The sequence below is a fragment of the Panthera tigris genome, chromosome A1, assembly GCF_018350195.1.
Source record: "Panthera tigris isolate Pti1 chromosome A1, P.tigris_Pti1_mat1.1, whole genome shotgun sequence".
In the NCBI taxonomy this organism is placed as follows: Eukaryota; Metazoa; Chordata; class Mammalia; order Carnivora; family Felidae; genus Panthera; species Panthera tigris.
Window position 1 is genome coordinate 216,681,739 of NC_056660.1, and position 22,805 is coordinate 216,704,543.

The window sequence follows — 22,805 nt, forward strand, 5'->3', positions numbered from 1 at the left end:
GAATGTAGTGACTTCCTTTTAAAGAATATGGTAAGGGGTACCTGGGTGGCTCAGTCGGTTAAGCATCTGACTCTTGGTTTCAATTCAAGTCATGATCTCACCGCTCATGGGTTTGAGTCCCACATCAGGCTCTGCACTGACAGCACAGAGCCTGTTTGGGATTCTCTCTCTCCTTGTCTCCCTGCCTCTCACCTGCTCATGCATACACACACTCTCTCTCTCAAAATAAATAAATAAACTTAAAAAAAAAATACAGTAAGACAAGGGAGAAAGACCGTAACTGTGTAGCACAGACACTGGACAAACACTAAGTCAACTAAGTTAGCGTCAACGGTGGTATATCATGATTACAGAATATACCCTTGAAACGTGATGAAAAGGCCACGGCTGTGGTCTTTCTCCCCAAAACACATAATCCTAGAATAATCATGAGAAAGAACATGAGATAAAGTCCAAAAAAGGGATATATCACTAAACACATGACATACACTCTCAGAACTATGGAGATAATAAAAAACAGAAAGTCTGAGAACCTGTCACAGTACAAAGGAGTTTAAGGAGCATGAGGACTACATGTAATGTGGAGCAGATAAACGATATGCGGTAAAAAGCAAGGGACTCTGAATAAGATACACACTTTAATAATAATTTATCAATATTGGTCCATTATTGTAACAAATATACCACAATATGAGGTTAATAACTGAAACTAAGTGTGAGGATGTGAGAAGTGATAGAGATAGCTTTGTAATTTCTGTGTAAATAAAAATATTCTAAAAACATTATTAATATACATGTAGAGGATTAGAAGAACATACCTATTATTTGTACATTTACTGCACATTGTACATTTGTATGTTGCTGCTTGGATGATATGTGGGCAGTATTATGACTCGCTGTGATCATCTGTTCTGAAATCTCATTATTTCAATTATATGTATTCAATGTATTAGTTTCTTGTAAGAAACAAAACCTAATCATTTCCATAATAAAATCCAACTGTGATTTGGATTGTCTGCTACTTCTTTAGTTTTATGACAAGTGTTTCATTTAGAAATTTATTCTTAGCTCCATGAACAATAATGATTGTCATATCTTTCTGAGATAATGTCCCCTTCAGTGTTACTAAGTTTCTTCTGTATTATTTCTTAAAGTTTATTTTGTTTAATTTTAATATAGCCCTACATGCTTTCTTATAATATGTATTTATGACATTTTAATTTTTTTACTTTAAATTCATTTATACTATCATGTTGAAGGCTTGGCTCTTGTAATCTACATATACTTAAGTACCTTTTTGTAGTGGATTCTAATAGTCTTACTTGAGGTTTTAAGCCCACTGATACTGATGTAATCACTAATATGTTTGTGTTTATATACTGCTGGCCTTCTTGTTTTACACTTGTTCTAATTATTCACCATTTACCTCTTGTTTCTTGCCTTTGTTTATAGAAAAATATTTCTCTCTGTCTCCTCAACTTTCTGTCTACTAATTAGCATTTCATTTTATTTCCACAGTTGCCATTTTAGCTTTATCTCCTTGTATTATTTAGCAGTTGCCCTGAGGATTATAAAAGGAATATAAGGATAAGGGTTATATCCATCCTTAACTTATTCAAGTCTAACTGGAATATGATGTCATTACTACATAGTGTTAAAACTTGGTGAAAGCAGAATTCCATCTACTTTGCTATTATTGTTATGTATGTTATGTTTACTATGCTATATAAATTTTATAATATGTTGATGTTATACAAGATTTAAACAGCCATTTTTCTTTTAAAAATACTTTAAGATAATCTCTTATGCCAGCTGTTTTGCTCTCATGAAGTCTCCTCATTTCTTTCTTTATGTCAAGGATCCAATTTAGCATTATTTCCATTCAGCCTAAAGATATCTATTTAGTATTGCTTGAAGTGAAAGTCTTATTGCAGTGAATTCTCTCAGCATTTTTTTTCTCTCTCAAAATACTATTTCTTAATTTTTGAAGGTTATTTTTACTAAACAGTTCTGGCTTCCATTATTTCTAATATGAAATCAGCTGTCTTTCTTGTTATATTTTTTTAACCTAAACTTATGTTTATTCCTTGGATGCTTTTAAGATTTTTTCTACCATTATCTCTTAAAAAATATTCTCTGTCATATTCTTTTCTCCCTTTTGCAACTGTAAGTGCATGAACATTATTCCAATTACATGTATGTCTGTTAGTAGCTCACATATTGGGATTGTCTGTATTTCTGTTTCCATTGGAGATATATATATATGTATATATATATATACATACACACACACATATATATGTATATATATACACACATGTATATGTAAACATATATATTAAATATATATTAACATATATATTAAATATATATTTAAAAAACACATTTTCCTAGAACTTAATAATTGATATATACTACTATATTACTATATTCTGGGAATTGTAGATGATACAGTCTTCTTGTCAAACATTGTTTTTTTTTTTTATAAAATTTTTTTTTCAACGTTTTTTATTTATTTTTGGGACAGAGAGAGACAGAGCATGAACGGGGGAGGGTCAGAGAGAGAGGGAGACACAGCATCGGAAACAGGCTCCAGGCTCCGAGCCATCAGCCCAGAGCCTGACGCGGGGCTCGAACTCACGGACCGCGAGATCGTGACCTGGCCGAAGTCGGACGCTTAACCGACTGCTCCACCCAGGCGCCCCTCAAACATTGTTTTAATAACTGTTTGAATGGGTCCATTTTAGTTTGTCTATTTTTAAAGAATTTTCATTTTTTAAGTTTTATTAAATCCTGTCGATTTTTTTAAGTTAGCTCTATACCCAATGTGGGGTTTGAGCTTACAACCCCAAGATCAAGAGTCACATGCTCTACTGACTGAGCCATCAAGGCACCCTCTGTATTTTTTTTCTTAGGATGTATTCTTCACTCATAGACACAGTTGTTTCTCCCAAGGCATGGCTTTTCTCAATTCTTAACACCCACAACATTCAGTTAAGACTGAACCATTCTGGCTGTGCCCAAACTCCTCTCTTCCCATTCTTTGTAATCAGTGAAATTCTCTATTAAAATTTTAGATCCCCAGAAATTTTCTATGCTAAGCCTCTGTGGACATGTACACTATATGATTCTACCATATTTACACAGATGCTCTGATTGGAGCACTCTGTGGCTCTCGCCCCTTTGTATCCTGTCCAGCAAATCAGTGCCACAGTAACAGCCCTGAATTCCCATCTCTGTTTTTCTCTGCCCAGCAGATTTGCCACTGTCTGTACATGCTCCACATCCCTACAGTAAAATTTTTCCCAGGCAAACTGGTAGAATGAATTTATAGCTCATTTTGTTGCTTCCCTTCTGTTGTGTAATTCCTAAAAACAGCGACTTCATGTAGTTTGTCCAGATTTTTAGTTGCTTACTATGAGAGGGTATGTCCAGCTAATGCTTCTTTAGTCAAAACTGGAAATCTTTATGGCATAGCTACATTGCATATCAGTGGTGTTATATGTAATTTTCATTTACCCAAAACTGCGTATTAATATATTAGTTATAAACCCAATACTTAATACAAGTAAATTTAAAGATAATTCAATTTATCTGAAATAAAGAAGAAAAATCTGCCTTGAAGACTGCTGCACAACACACTATTTTTAATATATTGGACATATATTTTAACATTATTAAGACATCAGAAGTATTATTAATCATTATTTTTAGTAACTGTCAGCTATAGCTCTTATATCATTCCTCTTTAAAAACTGAACAGTTAGAAAATTCCACATATATATTTTTTAGGAATATGTGAAGATTGTTGATAATAAGAGTTGGACGATATACTTTTGAAATTAAAAACATGTTAAACAGGGGCTCCTGGTGGCTCAGTTGGTTCAGCACCCTACTCTTGCTCTCTGCTCAGGTCATTATCTCCTGGTTGGGAGATCGAGCCCCACATCAGGCTCCATGCTGGGTGTGGAGTTTTTCTCTCTCCCTCTCCCCTTCTCCTTATTCTCTCTCTCTCTCTCTCTCCCCCCCCTCCGTCTCTCTGTCTCTCTCTCTCTCTCTCTCTCCTTCCTCTTTTTCTCTTTTGCATGTGCGTGTGCAAAATAAAGAAATAAAAATAAACACTTTAAACAAAATTTAAAACAAGCAAGTAATTTATTCCTAATCCATTTTCTTTTAGGAATGTAAGAGTTCTTACATTCCTAAAAGAAAATGGATTAGGAATAAATTTGCTTGGATTTTGCAAATTTTGCCTTCAATTGTAGTCGTCTACAGGATATATATCTATATATACATATATATGTATACATATATATGTATACATATGTATTTGTTTTATATAATATATATATAGATATATATATTATAAGAAATTGGTTTATATGATTATGGAGGCTGGGAAGTCCCAAGATCTGCAGTTGGTAAGCCAGAGGTTCAAGAGAATCAATGACATAGCTTCACTGGGAGTCTGAAGACCTGAAAGTGTTATGTTCCGGTCTGAGTCTAAAGGCAGGAGAAGATCAACGTCCCAGCTCAAACACAGTCAGGCAGAGAAAGCAAATTCTGTTTCTCAGGTTTTCAATGGATTGGATGATTCATACCTAAAATGGGGAGAGTAACCTGCTTTACCTGGCCCATCAATTCCAATATTAATCTCATCCAGAAACACCCTCAGATACACTCAGAATAATGTTTAACCAAAGATCTGGGCATCCAATGGCACAATCTGACACATAAAATTAACCATGATAAGGCCACTTCTTCTTAACTTGGCACTCACACATATCTCCTTAAGTCATGCTAATCTCAAAGAAAGACAATAACAAGGTCATAATTCTGCCTAACAGAATACAACTATTTGCACACAACTGGGATTACACTAACCCCTTTCCAGAAGAGGTATAGTCCTTTAGTGATGTGTATTCTTCTCCTTGGTATCTTGTAACATAAATACAATAATGTAAAATTAATAATATTTAAATACTGTGATAACAAGTTCATGTATCTTATGTTACATGATAAAGGAAAAAGATGGGAAAAAACAAAGAAATTTGTTTATAAAAAACACACTGTATTCATAACAAAATAAGGAGTAAGTACTCATGACAATGAGTCATTCTATAACTAGACACATTCTGTAAGTAACAAATAACTGGTATTTGTAACTGCTTTCCTCTACTACCCATTCTGTATTCCCTTTGCCTTCAGGAAGCACCTAATCTGGTTATGGCTCTTTCTCTGGCGGGGTGATTCAGACCTTGATTCCTGAAGGGTCTGGAACACTAGTGGTCTTTTATGGACTGGGTTGCTGTAGTTTTTCATTGATCTTAATCACAGGGCATAGTAATACTAAGAGACACTCTAAGGGATCTCTTGTATTCCAAGTACTGCTCCTTGCCTCCATTTCCCCATTATAGTCAGAACCAATCACCTTGGCAATACAATAACTCTATAATTTGCCTATTGATTTAGAGGCATGAGGAGTCCAACAATCTTAGCTTGCAATTCAATGAAATTATTTTTTTGTCTCCTGGTGGAAAAATTTCCCCATCTCTCTAGAACTAAGAACTCTAGGCCAGCATAGCATAAGGTCTCAGGAACAGGGAATAAAAATTTTGCTAGTTGATTACTAGGGGTAATAGTGAAAGATGCCTCTCCCATTTCCACTCCTTAATTCTTGGACCTGTGAATCCTGAAACAACACCACTTGTTGGATGCTGATTCAGAGCATATGTAGCCTTCAAGATAAACTCACCCCAGCTCTGCAAGGCATCAGCACCTAGCTGTCATAGTAACAGAGTCTTCTAAAGGTCATTCCATCATTGTGCCAAATCAGTTGCTTCAGGATGGTGTGGACCATGGACCACGGTAAGACCAGTGAATCCCAAGAGTATTTACTTATTGTTGCACTTGTTTCACTGTGAAGTGATTTGCTTGATCAGAACTAATACTGTATGGAATACCATTAAGACATGCTGTAAGTCTATGGATGGTAATTTTGGCAGAATCACTGTGTGCAGGGAAGGAAAATACATATCCAGTGTAAGTGTCTATTCCAGGAGTAATAATAGTAGTAATAATAATTAAAAAAAACAAAACAAAAACATTGTCCCAATGCACCTGGGTAGCTCAGTAGGTTAAATGTCCAACTCTTGGCTTTAGCTCAGGTCATGATCTCACAGTCTTGTGAGTTCGAGCCCCATGTCAGGCTCTGTGTTGGCAGCGTAGAACCTGCTTGGGATTCTCTCTATTCCTGTCACTCTTTGCCCCTTTCCTGCTCATGCTCTCTGTATCTCTCGAAATAAATAAATAAGCTTAAAACAAAACAAAACAAAATAACAGCATCATACCTTTCAGGATGGAAGCATTCCCGTGTAATTGACTAGTTATCAGGAAGCTGGATGATCACCCAAGGAAATGGCACGATATTGGAGGCTCAATGTTGGTCTCTACTGCTTGCACATTGGGCATTCAACAGTAACTGTAGCCAGATGGTCCTTAGTCAGTGGATGTTCAAGTTGTTAAACCCATGTATAACTTCCACTCCTGCCACCATGGCCGCTTTGTTCATGAGCCCATTAGGAAACGACAAAACTGGCTGAGGAAAGAGACTGACTTGTATACACAGACCAAATCATCCTATCTTCTCAGGTGCTGGGCCCCACTCAAAACTAGCAGCTTTTCAGGTGTTTCAGTAAATGGATAGAAATAACATATCCAAATGAAAAATACTCTACCTCCAAAGACCACGAGGTATTGGGCTTCTGTTTTGGTTGGAGGATGGGGAAGATACAGCAATTTATCTTTTACTACAGAATGGATTTAGGATCCCACTGGGCCCACTATTAGACAGATGTCAGGCAAAACTCCATCAATCACCTGACTTCCTCATACCTCTACTCTGGTTGGCAGATCACACTGATTTGGGTTTCCTGGAGTCAATGAGAATTCAGAGCTTGTGTCCAGGACTCCTCAGGTGTCTGATTACTTCCTTTTTATCCAGCACACAGTTAACTTGGTAAAAGGCATAGGCCCATTTGCGGAAGGCCAGGAGAAAGACTAATAGTATGAATGTTCAGGCATGTACTGGGGACCTTCCTCAAGAAGACTTGAGCATCCCTTTCATTCAAAGGGTCTGGGTCTGTTAACTGGCTCAAGTCTGGGGATGGACTGAGGAGTCATGACTTCCTTGTTTTTACCTTCAAGTTAGTCTTTCGTTTTTTTGATCTTGAACTCTTCTGCTTTTATAGATCAAGGGAGAACTTGGTAGACTTCTTCCTATCTATATACGCATCTATATAATTTAAATTTTTAGCTTATTTTGCATGTACATTTAAATTTTTCAAATTTCTAAAAACAACTGTATCTGGCAAAATTATGATACTGTTGATTTTGTACAAAACATGATACTGTTGGACAATAAGAGCTAGCATTTTAAAACATTATTTAGGATTTATTGTGCTATCATGGTTTTATTCAAGTTTAAAAGAGGCAAATAAGTTATTTCCAGGGAGGGAGGACTACTTGGTACATTGAGATCTGAAGAAAATAACTATATTTTGGTACTCATATTTCTTCAGGAATTTTATGTGGGCTTGGTTCTATAATAGATAAGCAATAGTCATAAGATTTCTACTTTATTTTCATTGATCCTATAAAATTGCTGAGTGTTGATTCCATATAGAAGATATTATACTTACGTTATAATAGGTTTTGCTATTGATTTCTATCAACTCTAAGTGTGTAATTGAAAATTAATAATGTACATGATGGAAAAATCCGTATTTTAATATAGCATCTTTTGTTTTTTGTTAGATTACACCAGATAATAACTATTGTGTTTTCATTCTTAAAATGAAATTGTAAATTAAAGACACTGCTTTAAAATATGTGCTTGATTTTATGTGACATAATTCTTTTAAAATGGTAGTTTATTTTATTTTCTTATGGCATTTTAAATTAAGAGAATAAAGAGTACACATAAAATATCATGGCAGACATTAGAACGGATAGGAATAGGATGTAAACCTAAATTATGATTTCAATATAGGGATGACTAAAATATAATTCTGTTGCAAATATTTCATTTTGTAATTAAAATTCAATATTTTCAGACCACAAACTTATTCTGAAAATTTTGTAGTTCCATTACTATTTTAATTTATCTCTGGACACCATATTCAGTCCAAGCAGCATAATTTTAATACTGAAGTTTCCTTGAAATTTTTAAAATCAAATATAAAATCATTCACAGAAAATTGTAGTGATTATGATTACCATGTTTGTCTGAATATTTTTTTAGCCTTCAAAATACTTTAAATGAGGAGAAATGTTTGAAAAGTGAGTGGTTTCCATTGGTATTTGAATCTAAGTAAGATAAAAAGATATAACTCCTGGGGCAGCTGGGTGGCCCAGTGGGTTAAGCATCTTACTCTTGATCTCTACTTAAGTCATAATCTCACAGTTCGTGAGTTAAAGTCACGAACATCAGGCTCTGCTCTGATGGTGCAGAGGCTGCTTGGGATTCTGTCTCTCCTTCTCTCTGCCTCTCCCCCGTTTGTGCTCTCGCTCTCTTTCAAAATAAATAAACATGAATATGAATATGAATATATGAATATAAATATAATATAAATATAAATATAAGTATATATCCCAATGTACCACTGGTTGCAGCCTACATAACCTGCAAAAAGAAGGAAGATCTCTCCCTGCCCCAGCAACAATACACTAATCAGCACTTGCAGCCAATGAGAAGCAGCCACAACCTCAAAATTTTGTTCTTCTCCAATGAACTTTTGTTTAAAAAACAATCTTCCTCAATTTCCTCCTAAAACCTAACAAAAGCTGACCGTCACTTTTTCTCAGATTTGCCTATAGCTTGCCACAGTTTGCTTGTCCTGAATTAGAGTTCTTCTTCTCTTCCTGAATAAACTCATTTTTCTAATAAAATACCTGGCTATTTTTTTTAGGTTGACATATTGGAATTATGTTAAATACATGGAAAACTAAAAAGGAATGATATACAAAAAAATAAAAAATACTTTGTATTCATGTGTATATATGTAAAATTTCCATTGACGTTGTTTTTCTCCAGTTTTGATTTAATTTCCAATTAGATAACATACAGTGTAATGTTAGCTTCAGGATTAGAATTGAGTGATTCAACTCTTACATACAACACCCTATTCTCAACACAGTGCCCTCCTTAATCCCTATCACCTATTTCATCCATCCCCCCCACCCACTTCCCCTCTGGTAACCATCACTTTGTTCCTTACAGTTAAGAGTCTGTTTCTTGGCTTTCCTTTCTTTCCCCCACACCTCACCCATGTTCTTTTGTTTTGTTTCTTAAATTCTACAAATGAGTGAAATCATATGGTATTTGTCTTTCTATAACTGACTTATTTTGCTCAGCATAATACTCTCTAGCTCTATCCACATTGTTGCAAATGGCAAGATTTTATTCTTTTTATGGCTGTGTAATATTTTATATATAACTATAACTATATAACTATATAACTATGTGTGTGTGTGTGTGAGTACACACACACACATATATATATATTATATATGTCACTTCTTTATCCATTCATCAATAGACATGAACATTTGGGCTTTTTCCATAATTTGGCTATTATTGATCACGCTGCTTTAAATTTCAGAGTGCATGCATTCCCTCAAATTAGTATTTTTGTATCCTTTGGGTAAATACCTAGTAGGCAGTTGCTGGATTGTAGGATGGCTCTACTTTAGCTTTTTGAGGAAACTCCATCCTGTTTTCCAGAGTGACTGCATCAGTTTTCATTCCCACCAGCAGTGCAAGAGGGTTCCCCTTTCTCCGCATCTTCGCCAACACCTGTTGTTTCCTGTGTTGTTGATTTTAGCCATTCTGATAGGTGTGAGATGATATCTCATTGTAGTTTTGATTTGTATTTCCCTGATGATCAGTGATGTTGAGCATCTTTTCATGTGTCTGTTAGTTATCTGCATGTCTTCTTTGGGAAGATGTCTATTCGTGTCTTCTGCTGATTTTAATTGGATTATTTTGGGGGGGGGGGTGTAGAGTTTTTTATATATATTGCATATTAACCCTTTATCGCAGATGTCATTTGCAAATATCTTTTCTCCCATTCTGTAGGCTGCTTTTTAGTTTTGTTGATTGTTTCCTTCATTGTGCAGAAGCTTTTGATCTTAATAAAGCTCCACTAGTTCATGTTTGCTTTTGTTTCCCTTGCCTCTAGTGACGTATCATAGCAACTTCTATGGCCCATGTAAAGAAGTTACTGCCTGTGTTCTCCTCTAGGATTTTTATGGTTTCAGGTCTCATATTTATGGCCTTAATCCATTTTCAATATTTTTATGTATGGTGTAAGAAAGTTGTCTAGCTTCATTCTTTTGCATTTTGCTGTCCAGTTTTCCCAACACCATTTGTTGAAGACACTGTATTTTACCCATTGGATATTCTTTCCTGCTTTGTTAAAGATTAACTGACCATATAGCTGTGGCTTCATTTCTGGGTTTTCTATTCTGTTCCATTGATTTATATGTCTATTTTTGTGCCAGTACCATAATGTTTTACTACACCTTTATAATATAACTTGAAGTCCAGAATTGTGATGCCTCCAGATTTGCTTTTCTTATTCAAGGTTGCTTTAGTTATTCAGGGTGTTTTGTGGTTCCATACAAATTTTTAGATTGTTTTTCTAGCTCTATGAAAAATACTAGTGGTATTTTGATAGAGATTGCATTAAATGTGTAGATTGTTTTGGGTAGTATAGACATTTCAATAATATTTGTTCTTCCAATCCATGAGCATGGAATGTCTTTCCATATTTTTGTCACCTTCAATGAAATCCTAGCAATTTAAAAGAATAATATCAATCGTTCTCTTTGGAATTTTACAGTTTAGTGGGCACAATAAATAATTTCACCAAATGTGGTGAATATCACGATAGGACAATGAAATATGCTTTGTAACTACAGAGCTGGCATATGTATTCTAATCTAGAGAGTAGGAAAAGTCATCCTGATTTTAAATGAGATATGATAAATGTTTAATTAGGAGACAATGCAGAGAAGAGAAAGGGTGTTAAAGGGTAAGAGGAAAATATGCAAACATCAAGAATAAAAACTGGAACAGTATTCTCTGAGAAATGAAGAAGATAGAACAAGGCAATATATAATATTATATTGTATATATATATTACATATATATAATATGTATGTATGTATTACATATATATATGTATATGTAATATGTATATTACATATATATAATATGTATATTACATATATATACTAATATATAACAATATAATTGGTTGGTACAGAATGGTAACAAAGTGGGTACAGGTGGCAGTGATGTATCTAGAGATGAGGATAAGATTATGGAAGATGTATAAATAAGGCGATAGAGTCCAAAAAATTAGAATAATAAAAGTAAAGATTATTTTTGTAAAGAATATTATGTCTTTTTAATAGAACAGGCTTAGATTAAACACACATGCACACATACACACACACACACATTTGCCCAATAGAACACAAAAATTTGCATGAGTATAACCCAGGTTTGTAAGACTTTAGATTTATGTTTCTCTTGCACTGTACCTTGTGGAAGATTTTTAAGCTAAGAGGTAACATGACCAGATTTGTGACGTTGAAAAATCACCTCCCTGGGGCACCTGCATGGCTCAGTTGGTTAAGTGTCCAACTTCAGCTCACATCATGATCTCAAGGTTAGTGAGTTCGAGCTCCATATCAGGCTGTCAGTACAGAGCCCACTTTGGATCCTCTCTTTCTCTCTCTGCTCCTCCCCTGATCATGCTCTCTCTCTCTCACAAAAATAAATAAACATTTTTAAAAATTATTTTAAAAAAGAAAAGAAAATCACCTTTATAATGGAAAACTCTTTGGAGTAGACTGTGAGGGGTGGCAGACATTAATTAGGAGATTGCTACAGTGGTCCAGATAAGATACGATGCAGGACAAAACCAGGGTGATAGCCATAGGATGGAGACATATAGATGGGTCGGGAAGGGGTTTCAGAGAAGACTGCATATGATTATTTTGGCATTGAGATTAAAAGTAAAGAAGAGTAAAATAAGCATCCCAAGTTTCTTATTTTGGCTACCATAAAAAAACTATTTAAAAAGTCAAATAATTCAAAGATAGAATGGGACACAGAAATAGGTGGAGCCAGAAAGTAATGGGAATTTTGGGATATATGATAGAAGACAACATAGTTGTCTTCTAGGGGACAGGCTAGTTAAGACTCAAGTTTCAGAACAGTGTTAGGTTTGAAAAAATGTCAAGATTTTTTCCAATTCTAAATTTCTGTGAATACATGATCTGTTTGTCTGTTTTAAGTACTCAGTAGACTGTCTCCTACATTAAAAAGTCTATTTTTTAGTTGGTTATGTATCAGAAGAAAAATAATTTATGAAACAATATGTATACGGCCAGTGGAAAAGCCCTGTGTTTTTTATATCAATTGAATTTTAAAGAAGTCTATAAAATATGTCAATTTCCAAACAAACAAACAAACAAACAAACAAACAAACAAACAAAGGATATCCTGATTGAAAGTGTACTCTCCCAAAATCATATAGAGAAGAATCTTTGAAATAAAATTCCATCCCTCTGGTTTCTCTGAAGACAGAGCCTCTGAATCTACAAATATTTTACTGACGAGAGGTAAAATCAGTTTGCAGTTATGGTATATATTCTAAACTTATCATGAAAAGTTCAAAACGTCTCACATCATCTCTTAGTTTAGTGATATTAAATGTAACCAGGAGTATGTCACTATTTTATACTCAAGCTCTAGGTTTATGGATGTTTTGTTTTTTCTTGTTAATGTGTCACAGTTTAAATCTTTGAATCATTCAACACTGTGTTTCAAAAGATATATTATTCATTTTTATTTCATTGTAAATTTAGTCCCCTATGATGTACAGATGTAATTATTTAACATTTTTGAGAATGATAAAACTGGAATGTTTAGTATTCTCACCTGAAAATTAAGATAACAACTGTGATCGTTGTTTTAATGACATTATGTGAAGAGTTGATATGTGCCAAAATTAATTTTTTTCTGTAACAGCAATGCATGTACTTATAGAACTTTTCTTTTCTGCCTCTCTGAAGCTTCACACTGACCAAGATAAAGGAGATGGAAATTTAAAATACATATTAACAGGAGATGGGGCTGGCAGTCTGTTCGTTATAGATGAAAATACAGGAGATATTCATGCTGCAAAGAAATTAGACAGAGAAGAAAAATCCCTATACATTCTCCGTGCCAAGGCTATAGACAGAAAGACTGGGCGGCAGGTGGAGCCGGAATCTGAATTTATTATTAAAATCCATGATATCAATGACAATGAACCAAAATTCACAAAAGACTTATACACTGCCAGTGTTCCTGAAATGTCTGGAGTCGGTAGGTATATGTTAATCCATGTAAACTAACATTTTTATTTGTTTGCTAAGGTAATAATTATGGACATACAGTTACCATATATGGTTCTTTCAAGATGAGAACTATAACTGAAAACTACTATTTAGTTTTAACTGTCTCACTTCTAATTATTTTCAATTGTATATATTTCAATTATTCCTGCTATGGTGTACCTTATACCTAAAATGATATCTAAAAATATGATCTAACAATATGATTAATGAGAGCAGTTATTCCATTGCATTTCTACCAACACCTTCACCTCTACTCAACTGCTATTCAAATAGCAGTCAAGATGAATGTATTTCTGCTTGAAATAAAAAAGGGATATCAAATAGTGTCAGCAGTTTTGGACAGTTTTGCTTGCATTATTTTGCATAACAACTAATACTCGCATTTGACAAATTTCTTTTGATCATCTCATTTGATCATTGAAACAACTTCATGTGGAAAGCATGGGAAATAGAACTTTAAATCCCCATTCTGTTAATTAGGAGCCAGGATTCTGAATGATTAAGCAGCTGAATTAAGATCAAATAACCTGGTAGCCTAATAACAATATTCCAAGCCTTTTAATATTATTTTAGTTGTGTTCTACTACCAAATAATAGTTTATCATGCAAACTGAAAATAATTGTTTCATTTTTTAGGGCTGCCTACAATTTTAAAAAACATTTGTTATTATGTAATTTATCTGTATGTGTATGTTTAGATGTCTTAATAAAATAAGAGCTATTAAGTCATTACATATTTAAAAAGAAGTGATATAAACTTGCTATAGTATCCAAAATATGCACAACTGATTTTCAAAATTTGATACTATGTAGTTGGATATTATTTCAAAATCATTGTTCATTGATTAACTTTGACATTATTACAATTAGTATGTTTCAGTCTAAAATAGTTTTTTATGAGGAAAACAAAATTATAACCACCTTTGCTGAGTGAAATGATATAAAATGTTTCTTAACTATGTGTGTCATCTAGACAGAAGAACCAGGGGTTTGCAAAGAAGTTATTTCTTTTCACCTCAAATGAAATCTCATCCATCTGAGAAAAGAGGCAGTTCTCTTATCTTTTAGGTATTCATTCCAATAATATGAAAGAGAATTATCAAATTAGACAGAAGTCCTAGGAAATCATACAGCCTAGGATGAAATATGAGTTGCTGTGTTTTCTTTAATATTTTAAAATATGTTAGCTTGGTATAGATCCGTGGAAGTACTGGACTGATCCATATAGGTCGACCAGTGGGATAATGTAGATACATATGATGATGTCTTTATGGGCTTATATTTGAGATGAAGATACATCTAAAATCATACTTTCCATTTCAACTGCCTGTTGATGAGTATTCTAAAATAGTTTGGTTTTCTGGTAACACACTTTAACCTTTATAACACATTATTGTTTATCCTGCATATATGTTATTTTACCAGATATTTTGACAAATAGTACAAAAACTGTCACTTATCCTTCTGGAAATAGATTTGATATACATACAGGAATAAAAAGTATAATTTGGATGACAGATATTTGAATAAGACACATTTTGATAATAACTGATTTATAGTTGAATAACTTTTAAAGTTTTCAAAGAATTAACTCAATTAACTCATTTTAAAAACCAAAATACTTATTTATCAGAGACTATTTATATTTAAACTCAGATACCTGCATTTTCTCCCATATTATTTTGTGCTATTTAATGGAATATTCTCTTATTCTGTATATTCCAATCATTTATCTAATTCAAACATATTCTATCTCATCTAGGTTACATTAATATTTATCAAATACGTAATAATATCAGGACTAGAGTAAGCACTTGTATATTTTATTTAAAAAAATCTTTGCTCATTCCATACCATAAAATATAGAATATATAAGTTTATACATGGAAGAAGGCTTATAGATTATTTTGTGCAAAAAGCCCTTCCTGTAAGGCAATCTATATTTATATAAACTTTAAATTATGGGCAGCACAATTTCTTATTGTTGCAGACTTAAAAATGCGTATTTGGTGGGGTACCTGGGTGGCTCAGTTGGTTAAGCAGCTATCTTTGGCTCAGGTCATGATCTCGCAGTCTGTGAGTTCAAGCCCCACGTCGGGCTCTGTGCTGACAGATCACAACCTGGAGCCTGCTTCAGATTCTGTGTCTCCCTCACTCTCTACCCCTCCCCTGCTCTGTCTCTCTTTCTCTCTCAAAAATAAATAAACATTATTTTTTTTAAGTGAGAATTTGGGTAATTGTCAATTTTATTGCCTCTGTGCCTAGAATTCCAACAAAACAGAAAAACAACAACAACAACAACAACATAGAGATGTATGGCTCTGGTTGCAGCTTTTCATATTAATAAAAGAGGATTTAAAAGTTACAGATAGATCTTGATCCTATTGATGGAGGATAGTTATTATTAGTACTAAGATTGACATCACTGTATTAATTGCTTCCTGTTTGGCCCAACAATAGACTTCGTATGTATATCTAGTTTTAAATATAAATGTACATATTATACACACACATGGAAGACACTACATTTGATTTAAGCACTTATTTTAATAAATAAGTAAAAATGAGCCCAAAAGAATTAAACTGGCTTGCCCCAAAACATAATTTATTACTATACTATTGTAAACAGAAAAACAATGTTTAATAAATGCAGGGAAAGCTGGATAATTTTAATGCCTTACTATTTGTCCCCACTGTAAAATAGTTATGCTTATTATGCAAAACATAGTTTGGAACACTTCCAATTTTATTAGATTCTTAGTAATTCCTCAAAAGCAACATTTTTTAAGTTTTTATCTCTTAATTCAAATGCCCCCTCATTAAAATTAAATCCAAATAAGAGGAAAGGGAGTGAGTGCATTTTGCATTAAGATTTTAGACCTGTTAATATATAAAACATGTCTAAATAAAGTCTATAAATTTTATATTTTTAAATTATATGGTTCTTTTGTCATAAGTAATCCTGTTTTAAGGGAAAATAAATATTAACTCACTATAATTTTGTAGATGTTATTTCTATGCTTTTACTGATATAAATAATCAATTGCAGAGAAAAACTAAAGGATGATCTTAAACTAATAGTTAAAGCCCATGCATAATCAGACAACAAAAAGTGCTTCTATAAATGAAGTAATGCACAGTCATTTAATTCTAATATTATCTTCCTTATATTAGTGATTTTCACTTAAACCAGAGCTAAAAAACTACTACCATTAACTTTGGGGGGTAAATAAAGTCTTCTAAAATAAAATGAAATTTCTTTATTATTATCCTACCCTTCTCCCCAATATACCCCCTAATGGTCTCCTCGATACTGTCCCTTTCTTCCTATTTATTTTTGTCCGAATTGTGTCTCCTGTTTCTCTCACACCAACTCCTCTCCTTGCTCTATCTCTCTGCCCCTACTTCCTTCTATCAAAACCATATGCCACATTCCATTGTGTTGCTCAGAATTACTTTTTAGTTAAAATTAAATGACTCTAATTGTTGAAATCTTAAATGCGTTGCATCTTCTGATCAGAACACATAATCTGGACAATATTTAAGGATATATAATGAAGGCAAATGGGATGCATTGATTTTAATATTTATAGCAGAGCCCAACTTTTTTCTCATTGACTGGTTAGTTCACCATACTGGTCTCTCAAAAACTTACCCAGTTCCTCTCCAACACCATCACTTCAACAAGAAATCCTTTTGCAGTTTTCACAGTTGGCACATATAACTCATCAATGAACCCTTTATGACTTAACCCAAGCCCTTTCTTAGCAGTCACTACCTGTGGATTCAATAACGTGTCTAATCACAGCCATAATGCCAGACAAGCCACTTAGTAAAGAATTTAGAGTGCTGTTTCCTTCCTCAGATTGTCTAGGATGCATCCCATCTCTGTCACCTACCAGGTGACCATGAGCCACTTCTATATGTCTCAAGGCCTATATCTTATGCTAATCATAAGAATAAAGTAATCATACAAATTAAGGGCTGGGTATTCTGCCTCGTCTACCTTACAGTCTATAAACGTACATTCTCATTATGACTTTCTGCTGGAAACCATGCTGGGCTTCAGTTAAAATCTGAATAAGACCAGACAGGCCCCTGCCTTTGGAGAGATTACATCATACAGGACAAAGCCTGCAAATAAATTTATCATGATACGACAAATGTCATGTCATATGATACATTTGTCATTTAAGCTTCACTATAATTTTTTAATCTTTGTTTAATATAAAAGTAAAATATTTAGATTATTTGAGAGCAAATGAAAATTATAAGAATTCCAGAAAATTCAGAGGGAGATAAAAATCAAAATCTTTTAATTCATCTTTATAAACACATATTTACGAAATTGGTACAAAAAACATAAAAACCACCTTCTAATTTTATTGCTAAATAGTACTAACTGATAATAAGTCACTGCATTTATGAAAAAAAAAGTACAACTCTCCATTCCCTAATGTCCAACACATTAGGTACTTCTCTTTTTTCATTCTGCTATTATAAATATCATAGTATTAAGCTGTCAGTGTTTTTCAGTGTTTATCAGCATTCCTAATCATTACCATGATTCTACAAGAACAGATCGTAGTTTATATGAGTGTTTTTAACATTTTAGTTACATTACAAAATTGATTTTTATTATTTAGATTGAATTATTTTTTTCTTTTTTAGGTCAAGTATTTTTGGATATGTTCAAAGATCACATACCTACAATAAAAAGCAAACAATAGAAAACAAATTTAACAGCAAAATACATTATTAAAAGTGTCAAAAGGTATAGAGAAGTGTTTTTACCTGTTTCCACTATGAAATTATACCCACAGTAAAAGAAAAATGAAACTGGTTAGGAAAATACCGGTCATGAAATTGATGAATTCACTACTTACATTTAGAATACTGATTACACTTAATAATTCATGTTTCAAATAATCCTCAAGTATGAAAATAATTATTATTCTCACTAATATATGTTCACATAAAATTATATTTAAGAATTCATATAAGTCAGAAAAACACTTTAGTTGAACTTATAAACATTATTGTATTCTATTGTATTATACATATTATATTATAATATAACTATTATTTTTGCCTTGGTCTGGCTAGGACATGAGTGAGTGTTCTTTAAATGACAAAGGAGTACCCCTGGGATGGACGAGTGAGTTGTACTGTGTCTTCTTACAGAACATATCAATTCTGTTGCAGCTGAGGAAACAGAGGCCTCAAGAGAAAGAACTCAAGTTTTCTATGCTAATTAATTTTGAAAAAAAAAAACCATAAAAACGAATGCTGCTAGATTCCTGTGTTAGTATTCAGATACATTGATGGGAAATGAGCTGTTAGTATAATCTTAACATACAATTAATAATTTTTAAGCATATACATGCAAATTTTGAGAAACATTCATTACAACTAAATTAGACCAGTTCTGAGTGTGTAACGTATGGGGGTTTTAAAGTAAGTGATATGGCCAATATGGAATTTGCCCTGTCCTAAAGAATTTCACAATCTAGGTAGAATCAGAGTCAAACTTCGGAAAATTCTATGTAGTATACTAGAAAATGTCATACAAACTCATTTTGCCCAAGGGATACATGGTAGGCTTTAATCAATAGTAGTTTTACAACCATGCTTTGAATCTTTATAGCGATTAGTGAGATATCAGAAAAGCCCATTAATATACTGCATTATGTTTAGCCCCTTTAAAACCTTTTTATCTTTTAAATATAAAAAATTGTGATAAAGTTAAAAGACAGTGGTTTAAGTTTCAGAAAATAAAATTAAACAGAGTAGTGTTAAATTATAGTATTGCATGTGACAAAATCTATACTTTCTTAATTTGGGGGAAATATCTACTGATTTACTTATGTGCAGCAAATAATATGTAGCATATCAATAGATATAATCATATATGACTATGTTAACTATATTTTAAAGGGAGGCCCAGATGCTTAATAATCATTTATATCTTACACACACACAAAATTACAGGTCAATTTTATGCCCTTTTTTCCCCATGAAAACAGGGTCCCTCTATTTTTTATTCTATGTATAATATACATTTAATTTATCAGAGTAAAAAGCAACCTGGATGTTACCAATACTGGTTTTATCTTTGAATATACATTTCCAGTAAGCAAGAAATGCATTAATTGAAAATTGCATGCACATTGTATTCAGAGAAAAATTGTTCCTCACAATATTTTTGGTCAACTAAAAGTGCAGTGCATTTGTCTCATTATATTCATTTTTGTGATAAAATAGGTTGCTGATTTTTTTCTCAGCTCAAACAATAAAATTATGGGGTATTTAATTTTTAAAAAAATGAAAAAAGAGAAGTGTTTTGTTTTTTGTGGTTGTTGTTTTTTTGAGGCAGCATCATTTCAACACATTTCTTTGAACATGTACCATCATCTAACACACCACATGACCCACCAGCAATAATTTTTCGGAAAGACCGTTTCAAAGTTAGAAGTATTTAAGTATCTTTGTTTGGGTGGGTGGGATTCGTGTAGGTACGTCTGTCATACAAGTGACCGCAACAGATGCAGATGATGCCAACTATGGAAACAGTGCAAAAGTGGTCTACAGCATACTGCAAGGACAGCCATATTTTTCCGTGGACCCAGAATCAGGTAATAGCCTTTCATACTTGGTTTCTTTCTCATCTCATTATGTAATACATCCGGATGCACAATTATAGATTTTTCTGTATTTTAAGAGCTATTGATTCAGTATCATGCTTCCACTTATTCCCCATAGTTATTCCATGGAAATAAAAGCAAATTTCATATTATTTAAATAGATTATTTGAACTGTTATCCTTTTAGACTATTATCTACAGAGTTTAAATTTACGACACCAAATACAAAATTTGAGATTTAGCACTTTTTGTGTCCTAGGAAATACTCAAAACAGAAAGAATGTGAAAATCATCAAATTAAGTAAGCTTATTCATCTGAATATTTTTTAATGAAGTTAATTTTTTTAAATCAAAAAATATAATTAAATTGATTTAGCCAAGCTCATTCCCTGTACAATAGCCAGTGGAAGAATTCTGTCTGTTCTGTCCATTACATTAAATTGGTTATGGATTTCATACAGTTAGGTACACCAGCTTTTTGGCTGTTTGTTATGATGAACTTCTATAAAATAGATCTTGCATAGGTTAATCTTAGAACTCAGTGATTAAACTGTAAAATATTTGTCTACTTTTTCTAAAAGGCATAATAAAAACTGCACTACCAGACATGAGCAGAGAAAATAGAGAACAGTACCAAGTGGTTATACAAGCCAAAGACATGGGCGGCCAGATGGGAGGCCTTTCTGGAACCACCACCGTAAACATCACTCTGACAGATGTCAACAACAATCCTCCACGATTTCCCCAGAGTAAGGAAGGTTTTATTTCTCTCGTGTAGGAAGCCTTCTCCAACACACTACGAATAGAGGCTTAGATTTGTACCAGTGTTTTCACTATTCGGTTGTGAACAAAGACAAATCCACAACCTATCCCTCCGACAAAATATTATAATTTCCCACAAATTGACTTCCCAATATTGGCTGTGATCATCTCACTCTTTCTCTTATCTGTTTCACGGTTTAGAGCATGGACTCTTAGTTCTGACAGCCTGGTTTCAAATCCCATGTCTGTCACTCGTCAGACCTCAGTTATCTGAGATTATCTTATACACAGTTATCCTATCTGTATATAAGAATTATACTCCCTTATTTAATTGATTCTAAAACACAGACTTGATATTTTAAAGTCTCAGATATCAGATACTAGTATTACAATCAACACAAAATGGGTTCAAATGGCAGCACTTGTTTTTCTTAATGGCCTTTTGAGTTGTGGTATGCCTTCTTTCTGATGACATCTGAGACATGTTTGCTAGTATCTGTTATCTACTTGTAAAGGTCAAATCAGTCAATACCCTTTTAGTCATCACCATTTTAGGCACGTATGTTAAATCCTGAATGCTTTGCATGCCATGAATTCCCACACAAACAGATTCCAATCCTTTCCATTTTGCAGTGAATACAAATATGAAGGGCCTATTTTGAAATGTTCAGTTGAGGGGGTCTCAAATTTAAATTTATGATATTGAATCTAATACATTAGAGCATTTTTCCAAGCTAATCAAAATTAAACTATATGATGATTCAGCTTTGGATGGTTGACATATGTATCTGATAAATGTTTTAAAAAGTTTGCTAAGAACATGAACAATAAGCCTAATTAACATAAATCTAAACTTTGCATTCAGTTTCCTTAAATATAAACTGAAACAGTATGACTTGATGAATTCTCAAACGGCTTGGCACTCTATAATTCCATGATCCATTATAATCTTAGCAAAAGGTTTAGAACAATAATAGTAGTAATAACAAAAATGTTTAAGAACTATCCCCGGGCTAAACATATAAAAGACATAATTTCATGTAATTCTCATTAAAAAAAAACTGTGAGATGATTGCTGTCATTATCACCCAATTTTATAGATGAAGAAATCAAGGGTTAGAGAATTTAACTTGCCCAGTGATGAGAATTCAAATCCAGGCAGCTGGATTTAGAAGTCCTCCTTAATCACCAAACAAATTAGAAAGAGAAGACTTTGAATCAGAGAGACTTAGTTTTGCATGCTGTTTTTCTCAATTTTATAGGATTGTTTCTTTGAGCCCTATCCCTACCTTGGTATTATGAGGACGGATATTAGAATTAAATAAATTAATATAGAGGGCCTTTGGCCTTATACAGAATGCAGCACATTTTAAATGTTTAAAAACATTTCTAACTTTCATTAACTTTTTTTTTTAACTTTTTCCTATTGATTCTTGAACAAATTGTCACAAACTAAAATCCTTTCAAGGACACCACAATGCAATATAATTGGCTGGAACTGAAGGAAACAGAAACATTCATATCCCTTAAAGGCATTAACAAGCAAAAAGGAAGGAAGGAAGGAAGGAAGGAAGGAAGGAAGGAAGGAAGGAAGGAAGGAAGGAAATTCCTGTGTATGGGTTTATTTTTCTATCTCTGACCTAGAATATAAGAATAAGTGCATGTTTTTGAAATAATTTGAAAGTTGGGAAAATAATGACAATATTGAAAGCTCCAGATAAGCGGTAAATAATTGGTTTTCTTGCCCTCTTAAGTAAAAGTTCTGGATTCTAATATCGTGCCTACCATCTGTTATCTCAATAACCTTGGAGCATCCACTTAATCTTCCTGGAACTTATATTTCTCATTTACAAAGTGAGAGTGCTCTGCCTTTATAAATTATTTTTCCAATTTAATAAATCTATAATTTTTGACAGCTTACAATTCA

At 33.2% G+C, this 22,805-nt stretch overlaps 1 protein-coding gene across 1 annotated transcript in view; it reads left to right on the top strand.

Moving 5' to 3' along the window:
* Positions 1-22,805, top strand: part of CDH9 (cadherin 9) — a 176,728-nt gene that overhangs the window by 129,275 nt on the left and 24,648 nt on the right. The window contains exons 5-7 of the mRNA XM_042997256.1: positions 13,147-13,441; positions 19,989-20,108; positions 20,698-20,865. Coding sequence (XP_042853190.1) covers positions 13,147-13,441; positions 19,989-20,108; positions 20,698-20,865 — 583 coding nt within the window. The remainder of the gene's footprint in view (positions 1-13,146; positions 13,442-19,988; positions 20,109-20,697; positions 20,866-22,805) is intronic.